The following is a 10,344-nucleotide window of genomic DNA, read 5'->3' on the forward strand; positions in this document are numbered from 1 at the left end:
ATGGCGGTCTCGTTCCTCGGGGAAGTCAGCAGTGGCAGCTAGTAGTATTCTGGCCAGGTCTCGAGTCTGCTTACTGCTGGCAGCCGCCATGGCGCGAGCCTGCTTGTCCTCAGGAGGCTCCCGGTTATTATATACCTTTTCGGCTACCACCAGTAAGTCCTGCAGACTTTTTTTCTCCTAGTCTATCTATTTTCTGTAATTTTCTCCTAATGTCTACGGCCGATTGGTTTACAAAGGCCATGATAACAGCTGCCTTGCTTTCCGGAGCCTCTGGATCCATGGGGGTATAGGTACGGAATGCCTCCATGATCCATTCTAAAAAGGCAGCCGGAGATTCATCTTTTCCCTGTTGTACATTTCCTACCTTGGCCAAATTGGTTGGCTTTCTAGCAGCCATTCGGAGACCCCCCATTAGAGTCTGGCGGTAGACCCGGAGCCTCTCCTTACCTTCTGCCGTGTTGAAATCCCACTGGGGCCGAGTTAAGGGGAAGGAGGCATCTATCTGAGCTTGGTTGGTGGTGGGATTCCCGTCTGCGCCCGGAACTAGTTTTCGGGCCCCATTGAGGATTCTTTCTCTTTCTTCAGTCGTGAACAGGACCTGCAAAAGCTGCTGGCAATCATCCCATGTGGGCTGATGGGTAAAAAGAACAGAGTCTAATAAATCAATAAGCCCTGCCGGTTTCTCGGAAAACTTTGGATTCTGAGCTTTCCAATTGTAGAGGTCACTAGTGGCGAAAGGCCAATAGTGATGGGGCTGATTCCCCTCCGTGTCTGGGGGTCCGGTGGCTCGCAGGGGCAGAATAGTAGAGTCGGCGGTGGAGGCGGATTGCTCCCTCTGAGCCCTTTGTCTGGTAAAAGGTGGGCTACCCCCTGGAGCGTTTCCGCCTCCCGCTCTCGGAACAGCGTCTGCCTCCCCCGGAGGGGGAGGATGGTGTTCTTCCGGCATCCTAGAGGGGTTATACGGGGGAGGAAAAATTAATTCTTCTTCAGTACCCCCCTGTAGGACAGGGTAGAGGGGTGCTGAAGGCTGGGTAAGACGTTTCCTCTTCTCTGTCTCCTGCAAAGCAAGAATGGGTTTTGGCTCCGGAGGGAGCAGGGTTAGGAAGGGCTTAAGCCAAGAGGGTGGGTCTTCTACAAGGTCCTGCCAAGTGATAATGTAAGGGAGCTGATCAAGATGGCCCGTCTTAGGCTGAGAGATGATACTCCTGACTCGGTGGATGGTAGGGAGGTCGAAGGTCCCCTCTGGTGGCCATCTGACATTGAAAGTTGGCCACTTGCTAGAACAAAAAAACTGCAACCGACCCTTTCGGACTTCCACACTGAGGTTGTTAGCTCTTCCCCTCACATCCTTAAAGTGATCAATCATAATACTTAGAGGAGTAGTCCGAGTCTGTCCCATAACGTCCGTCCAGTAAGTCCACAGAGCAAAACAGAGAAACACAAAAACAGACAAACAGAGGGCCCCTAGAAAGTCTTCCAACTCCATGGAAGCAAAACTGAAAGCTAGCTTAGACCTTTGAGGGGATTCCATGTCCCTCCAAAACCGATGAGGGGATTCCATGTCCCTCCAAAACCGATGAGGGGATTCCATGTCCCTCCAAAGACGACGGCCTCACGCCGACCAGCGGGAGCGACCCGCCTCGTCTCAGACCTTTGAGGGGATTCCACATCCCTCCGAAACAGATAAGGGGATTCCACGTCCCTCCAGAAGGGAGAATCGGAACGTCTTCTGAAACTCCCGGCCCGTGGTCCTCCAGTGCGTCCACTTAGACCGCGTTGGGCACTACCAGAATTCCAGAAATGAGCTCACACAGAAAAGACAGAACAAACAGACACTAACCGTGGCCAGTCAGGCTCTCCGGGTCGGGGGTCCCTTGGGGGTCTTGGGGATCCCGGACGAGCCCCCAAATGTTATGCCCAGAATTCGTGATCCCCAAAGACCACTAGGGAGCCGAGTCCGATGCAAAAGCAAAGAGCCTTTATTCGAGCTAGCTCGAGCTCAATCCCCTACCTGCACCGACGCAGTGGTGAGATACCAGGGAAAGAGAGCGAGTTTCAAAAGCACAAAGGTTTTATAGGGGTCCAGGGGCAGCCGATTGGCTGGGGAAGTGGCGTGTTTTGATCAGGAAGCTTGAATGGGTGAGCGAGAGGTCACTCAAAGGGAGGAGGCATGGTCTAGGTGAAGGACACAGAACAAGATGGAGTCGGCTGGCGTAGGCCCACCCTTTCAGATACAAAATATGTGTTAATGGACTGTTTGTGTTATTGGCAAGGCTTCTGGTCAATAGCAGACTGTTAGCAGTCAGCTTTGGTGGGGAGTCAAAAGTCATATGCAGATTTTCAACTCCGTCAGGGGCTCAAGTGCTCCTAAGCCTCAAACTCTTCAACAGTCAACTGTATTGTTTCTTCATAGTCTTAAAGGATTTCTGCACCAACGTGGCCAGAAATTTTCATCTGTGTATCCAAACAGATAGATAATTCCTCCCTCGATGCAATTAATTTGGTCAGCCTCGAAAGAATTCGGGCTAGAGGTAATATTTTACACGGGGTTCAGGATGCTACCAGCACAACACATTTCAAATATATGTGATTTGCTGTTATAAGCAACTGAGTGCAATAAATTTATGCTGTTTTGCCAAAATCCGTCATGCGACATTGTTATTCACCTGTACAAGAATAAACATATCCTCTGTGTCATTGTTTTAAGTACTAAAGGGAGGTATAGACAATTGCATAGTCACGGCAGGAAATTATAACACACATATTGGTGCCTCCTCAGCAAGTGATAGAAGTAGGCAAAAAATAAACCAGTGAAGACACGTATGTTCTGGACACTATCAACCACCTTGACCTGATTGATACCGATGTCACAGGTCACCTTTGTCAGAAAACTGTCCCAAGAACATAGTCGCAGCTTGTTTTCACCACAGAAAGTCCCAGCAGGCAGTCCCCGGGGACAGGAAGGGCCTCCGCCGTGTGGCACCTTCAAACCCGCACAGCAGCACCCCCTATCCCACAACATCTGTCAGAAGAAATGGCAGACCTCGGTGGGCACATTTTCTGGTGCCTGGTGACCATCTAGAACTTTCACGAAGACGCCTGCAGGAAGTCCCTAAGAAATCATCTGACTAAAAATTTTTAGGGGCGCCTGGGTGGCTCAGTCGGTTGAGCGTCCGACGTCGGCTCAGGTCATGATCTCACGGTTCGTGAGTTCGAGCCCCGCGTTAGGCTCTGTGCTGACAACTCAGCGCCTGGAGCCTGCTTCCAATTCTGTGTCTCCCTCTCTCTCGGTCCCTCTCCCCCTCATGCTCTGTCTCTTTCTCTCAAAAATAAACCTTAAAAAAAATTTTTTTTAATTTTTAGAAGAACTCGACATCTTTGTTATCTTGGGGAAGTACATGTTTGATGCCATAGAATAATGAAATTCCTCATTTTACTCTTCTGTCTTTGCTAGAGCTCTTCACATAAGACTTTTTTAAGAAGCCTGCCGTACTCTCCTAACATAGGGCATAGTTTGCATGGCCATAACGGTAGGCAATGCACTAAAAATTATGGCAGAGGGGTGCCTGGGTGGCTCGGTCAGATAAGCGTCCAACTCTTGGTTTTGGCTCAGATCATGATCTCTCAGTTGTGGGTTTGAGCCCTGCATCAGGCTCTGTGCTCACAGTGTGGAGACCGCTTGTGGAGATTTTTTTTCTTTCTCCTTCTCCCTGCACCTCTCCTGCTTGCTCTCTCTCTCTCTCTCTCTCTCTCTCAAAGTAAATAAGTAAACTTTGGTTTTTTTTTAATTATGGCAGAAAAAATATGGTAGAAAAATTATGATAGAGGTAGATTTTTGCTTTTCAGATAGCCAGTCAATCCTGGACTTTTGCAAATTATCAATTACACAAAGCAAAATAAAATTTTTATTTGTCTTCAGAATCATAAAGGAGAAAATGTGGGCATTTTTAACAAGAAATCAGGAAGTTATTTGTTATACTTAAAAAGTAAATATGCCTTTTAATTTAAATTTTCCTATCAATTGCAACTGTGATATTTAATTTCACACAAAAGGGATGTGAATACCTATGTCTTTGTGGAGTTTTGTGAGCCCTCCTTTCTTTGCAAGTTGATAAATATGATTTTAATAAGCTTCATAATGATGAATGATTTTCTCATATTATGGATTCATTCCTTTGAGTGGCAGTTGAAAAAACCTGATCCCCTAATACAATAAAGTACTTCAGTGAAAAGAAGCTTGAATTTATTTATCTTTTTGTTTTGTTTTGTTTTTTTGTTTTTTTGTTTGTTGTTTTTACAGCACTTCTAAAGATAGTAAAAACTTTGGAAGTCCAACAGAAGAATTGCTTTGGTGCCACAGTAAGAGACAAAGTAAGTTGTTGGTTGTGAAAAACCCTGGGCATGTCTCCAGGGAGTATGTCAGTAATAAAGGGAGATCCTACGTCATGAAAAATCCATAGAATTTATTTTATAATGGGTGTTTGACGCTCATCCCACATTCACAGTTGCTCTGTTATAACCTCTAAGAACTATTTTAGCCGATGTTAGACCTCTCCTAGCAAAATAACCCTTTTTCTTTTTGATTCTGTCTTAAGTACACTCCCAATAAACAAAGTCAAGGCAAATAGTCTGTAAAATACAGATTATGCAAAATAAGTGTGCCATCGATGTTTTCTGATACACAGAAGAAAAAGCAGCATAGAAACGCAGGCTCTTCTGTCAACCACCAGATCTGCAACGCCCGTCATGGGAAGCCATGCCGTCACAAGAGTAGACTTCTAGGTGTTCCCTAACTCAGTCTCTCGTGTCTTGAGAAGTGGCGTTTACACCTCGGCACCAAAGGCAAAATGGATGCTTATTTAAGGCGTTTTTGTTTTGTTTTGTTTTTTACCTACCCCTTACAATACCTTGATTAAAAGTAATTGCCACTTTCAGTGTAAAACTCAGCATTATGTAAATACGATCCTTCCCACTGGCATTGGCGAAGGTGGGCCTCTAACTTTCCAACAGACGTACAATTTGTGAACATATGTGGTTGCGCTTACATTTACAGAAGCTTTTTTAAAAACACTAGGCACTGGTCTCACTAATTGATTAATAATGGGACATGAGTAACAAATAAGGAATAATGAAATGGGAGAGCACTGTAAGGGAGACTAATGTTAATGAGGAGGGGAGAAATAGCTTTTTTAGGTCAATCTGAAGAGGTTTACCATCTGAACTGTTGTTACCATCCAAACAGCCTCTAGACCAAGGCGGAATTCATGGTAATCTCCTTGAGTTAATGATTCCCATGTAGGGGGAAAAAAAAAGTTTTGTTACCTAAAAGTTGGGGATGACTTTTGATATATGTAGAAATTCCTCAACGGATTATTTTCTCTCTCATCATAGAATTTATACTGAATTGAAAAAAACAGCATAAAACATTTGACAGCAGATGTAAACTCAGTCTGCTGAGACAGATCCACTTATAATCTTGAAGAATGGTGTATCAATTGAAATGAAGGATTAGGGGGGCGCCTGGGTGGCTCAGTTGGTTGAGCGTCCGACTTCGGCTCAGGTCATGATCTCACTGTTCGTGAGTTTCAGCCCCGCATCAGACTCTGCACTGACAGAGCCCCTCCCCTGCTCATGCTCTCTCTCTCAAAATAAATAAATAAAGCTCAAAAAAAATTTTTTTAATACAGTGAAGGAATTATTTCTGGATGTAATTAATCAGCTAAGATGAAAAATCATCCCAAGCTATTTCTGATCGCTTACTATCTGCAAGGCATTTTAATAACAACCTGATACTTGGAATGATGTCAAGAAGGATTAAAAAAATAGCCTTACAATCAGGGAATTGACAGCCTAATAGGAGACATATAAATATAATAGTATTAACTAGAAAAACTGTATTTCCAGGTGTAAAAATGCAGAAGGTCAAAAGAAGGGCCAGGGCATTCTTAAATCCAAGGAATTCAGATAACTGTACAAATGTGATGCTAATTCGAGCTGACCACGGGAGCATGGGGAAGATTTGGATGGGGCATTTGCATGGGGAAAGGAGGAGAAATGGTAGAATTCTCTTGGAGGGTGTGTGGGGTATCCAGCATGCTGGTGTGACTGTGCAAGCATGGGGATGGGTTGGGGGGGTGCTGAACACACAGTCTACACTGTGTAGCAAAAGCAGTGTCATTCAGTAGACGACAGCAGAGGTTCAGACTTATACACACCGCTTCTGAATGCCACGTATCCCCCGTGTGACCTGGGCTAATTCACACAGGATCTATAAACCATAGTTTTGTCATCTGAAAACAATCAGGATGAAAACACCTACGTGCTTTCATAGGAGGCTTGAGACCGCATACTTAGCTTTACAAGGTAAATAAGATACAAGGTTTATTTTGTAGGGAAAAATGTATGCTTCCGTAGAAAATTATGCATTGTCCTGATTCTAGAGCTTACTGGATTCTGATTCTGTGGCCGGTGTTCCGCAACGTTGTAAATTACGGCAGACTCACAACAGTGCAAAGTAACCCTTGCTGGTGACAAGCGAATTCAGTCCTGTCAGGCAGAAGCTGAATTGGCTTCTCTCCCCACAGCAATGTTTTGTCTCCATTTGTACATTCATTTCAACATTCCTTCCCTTTTATTTTTATATATTTACTTATTTATTTTAGAGAAAGAGAACATGAGGGAGGGGCAAAGAGAGAGGGAGAGAGAATCTTAAGCAGGCTCTTAGGCGTGGACCCCAACACAGGACCCGATCTCACAACCTCACGACCGTGAGCTCACTACCCGAGCCAACATCAAGACTCGAGCCACCCAGGTGCCCCGACACTCCTTCACTTCTTCCTACCAATTTGTGCTTTTTGACTTTTTTTTTTTTAATTGGTCACTATGTTTGCCTGATTCCTTCATTAATTGAGTTGAGTAAAATCTTTTCACCTCTCTTCCAAGACTTCATTCTTTCTACTAAACATTATTTTGCTAAGGTAGCTGCATACTATGTGTGGCTCTGGTTGATTGCTACTGACTCTGGATACACTTCAGGGTATTTACCCATATTTTTTTTTAATTTTTTTTAATGTTTTTATTTATTTTTGAGACAGAGAGAGACAGAGCATGAGCAGGGGAGGGTCAGAGAGAGAGGGAGACACAGAATCCAAAGCAGGCTCTAGGCTCTGAGCTGTCGACACAGTTCCCGACGCGGGGCGCGAACTCATGGAGTGTGAGATCATGACCTGAGCTGAAGCCGGACGCTCAACCGCCTGAGCCACCCAGGCACCCCAGTATTTACCCATATTTTTAAAAATCCAAGTGTGTGACGCACGGGCTGAATTGATCGCAAGCACAAAGTAAATGGGAGTGTTTGGAAAGAAATGTTTCACCTACGGCTTCATAACTCAGCACATGGTCGCTCCTGCTCATGGTTGCCTCCCCAAGACCCTTTTCAGCGCTCCTTTTACCTCCTTGTTCCTTAAGGTGTATATGAGTGGGTTCAGCATGGGGGTGACCAGGTTGTAGAAGAGGGTGAGAAACTTGCCCTGGTCTTGGGAAGCGCTGTTCCCGGGCTGCATGTACATGTAGATGATGCTCCCGTAGAACAGAGAGACCACGGTCAGGTGGGAGCTGCAGGTGTTGAATGCCTTGCGGCGCCCAGCGGCCGACTGGATCTTCAGCACGGCTGCCGCGATGTGGCCGTAGGACACGAGAATGAGGGCGAGGGGCAGGAGGACGATGAGGATGGCGAAGGTGAAGGCCAGCATTTCCACCGCGCGGGCGTCCACACAAGCCATCTTGATCAGTGCTGGCATTTCACAGAGGAAGTGGTTGACCCTGCGCCGGCCACATCTGGACAGAGTCATTACGAGCGGGGACATGACGATGGCATTGACCAGTCCACTCCCCCAGGCCACGGCCACCAGTCGCAAACACAGCTGGGGGTGCACAATGACCAGATAGTGCAGAGGCCTGCAGACGGCGGCGAAGCGGTCATAGGCCATCACGGCCAGGAGGATGCACTCCACGCTCCCCACACAGAGGAAGGAGAAGAGCTGGACCGCACAGCCAGCGTAGCTGATGGTCTTGTCAGGGCCCCAGAGATTCACCAGCATCTGCGGGATACAGCTCGTACTGAAGCAGAGATCTAGAAAGGAGAGATTGGCCAGAAAGAAGTACATTGGGATATGAAGTCGAGGGTCTAAAATACACACAAGGATTATGGTTGAGTTTCCCAACACAGCCACTGAATACAGAGTGAAATTGACCATGAAGAGTACCAGCTCCAGCCTCGGACGATCAGAGAAGCCCACTAAGATAAAACCATACTGTGAGCTGTCATTGGATTTTTCCATGGTCTTCCTTTCACATCATCTGTATACCTGTAAGAATAAAACAAACACCGAATCGATATTTTCTAAAGCCCCTGAATGTCGGGACTTTTAAGGAACAGATAAGCCACCAAGTCCAATATCAGAATAGCTTCTGCCCAGCTAGAGAAGCCATTTATCATTTGTTCAAACACGTAATGCAAATTATTTCATTGTTGGAAAATTCCAGCTTCTAATCACCATCCATTTATTAAGGAGGAATTTTCTTCCTAATTCATGAGAAAAAGAATTTCAACTTCATTGAATACACTTCATATCTAATCTCTCTTCATATGACAGCCATTTAAATGTTTTGAACTAAACTAAATTTTCTTTAGGTCAAGACATTCAATTTTCCTTAATGATTCTCCCTATAACAAGGTTTTCAAGTCTATTATCACCTTGCAACCATCTTCCACGTACCCTCAATGTTGGCAATGACCTTCTGGAAATGTGACAGCCAAGGCTGAGTTCAGTATCCAAGATATGATTGGAAAAACACAAGGTAAAAAGAAACTAACATGACCTGGAGATTAGATCCTTATTAAGAGGGAATAAGCGTACAATTACTTCATGGTGTCAATGTCACCTTTTTATTTAGGTTATAATTGAATCTGCCAAATATTTACTGATTCCCGTGAAATGCTGTCAAGTCAAATCTCTTTCACTCGTTTCTCTGAAAGAAAAAGACTTCTGTAGTGTAGAATTGCGAGGATCAAGGGAGATATCACGTCCACTCATAAAATGGCAACTTTGGGCACATTGGTCTTCTGGTCGTCTTTCAGAAACATTGAAACAGCATAATTAGCTTGTGGAAGAGAGGTGCATGGCCATAGGGATGAAGGGAGAGAGAAGGAAAGAGACTGTGGTAAAGAGAGTGATTTAAAAAGTAGATGGAAAAAGGTTGACCCTCATAAGGCTCAAAAGAATAAAGAGAGCTGGCTTCATAAAAAGACAGGTGTATAACTGGAATTGAGGATGTCAAGATAATAACGACCCTAACAAAGAAAGGGAGAAAAGTGTGACAACAGCAGAAAAGCAGGTACAGAAGGAAAAGTACCTCCGACCGTCTGTCATGTTGATTCTGTGAGAACCGAAGCCAAAATAATGACTACAATTATTAAATGGCCATTATAAAATATCTACTCTGCTGTGTGATCTAGAGGATCAAGGGCTGCTTTGATTATGATAATATATTCAACTAGCAAGGTGGGACAAATGAAGGCAGAGTAGAACACAAGTTGTCACAAATATTTTAATTTTCAAATTAGAAAACCGTATCTTTGCTGATAACTTCTCAGCTTCAAAGTTCTTACAGTAAATTTATTTTCCACAGCAAAATATAATATACCAAAGTGAAAGAAAGAAAGTTTTCTTAATTTTCTCTAATCATTTAGGCTTACCTGACTTCAACTTTCCCAAAGGATTTAGGGATAACACATAGTAATGTTTTTTCCTCACGTTGGGATTTGTTACCTGGGATTTTGTGGGAGATCGTGCAGTTAACGTAAGTAGAAAATAGCGATAGGGTGATGTGAGACTAATGCACCAGAAATCATATAGAAGTAGTTACAAAGATCTCAGCTTGTCCAGAAAGGGTACGACATACAAGCCCTGAGCTGACTTGTGTGCATTAGATTCTAGTTTCTTCCTGAAGATAAGAGTTGTAAAAGCTGTGTGATTTCTCTAATAATTTGACTAACGTGATAGAGTAATGGTGTGTTGCTACCTCAGAGGAAAAGTAAAATAGAGTAATTGCTGTAGGGTAGTTAAATTATAGAGAAAAAAGGCAACTGCCGTGGAAAATAGGGTCAGCTGTTCCTCCCCTGTCTTCCTGCCATTTGGGCCAAATAGCCAGCCTTCAGGAGCCTTCTAGGAGCCGTCCACCCAAACCCCAAGGTGAGGCAAAGACTTCCTGCTGACGCCAGAAGATAACCAGTGCAGGCGTGGAAGCTCTTATAGATGCACATAGAATAAATGGAGGACTAAT

The 10,344-nt window shown here is 44.5% G+C and overlaps 1 protein-coding gene across 1 annotated transcript; it reads right to left on the bottom strand.

Moving 5' to 3' along the window:
- Window positions 1-7,409: 7,409 nt before the first annotated feature.
- Window positions 7,410-8,465, bottom strand: LOC101080380 (putative olfactory receptor 2W6). Its single transcript, XM_003985755.2, has one exon. The coding sequence runs from the start codon at window positions 8,337-8,339 to the stop codon at window positions 7,410-7,412; it is 930 nt and encodes a 309-aa protein (XP_003985804.1). The 5' UTR covers window positions 8,340-8,465.
- Window positions 8,466-10,344: the final 1,879 nt, after the last annotated feature.

The sequence above is a fragment of the Felis catus genome, chromosome B2, assembly GCF_018350175.1.
Source record: "Felis catus isolate Fca126 chromosome B2, F.catus_Fca126_mat1.0, whole genome shotgun sequence".
In the NCBI taxonomy this organism is placed as follows: Eukaryota; Metazoa; Chordata; class Mammalia; order Carnivora; family Felidae; genus Felis; species Felis catus.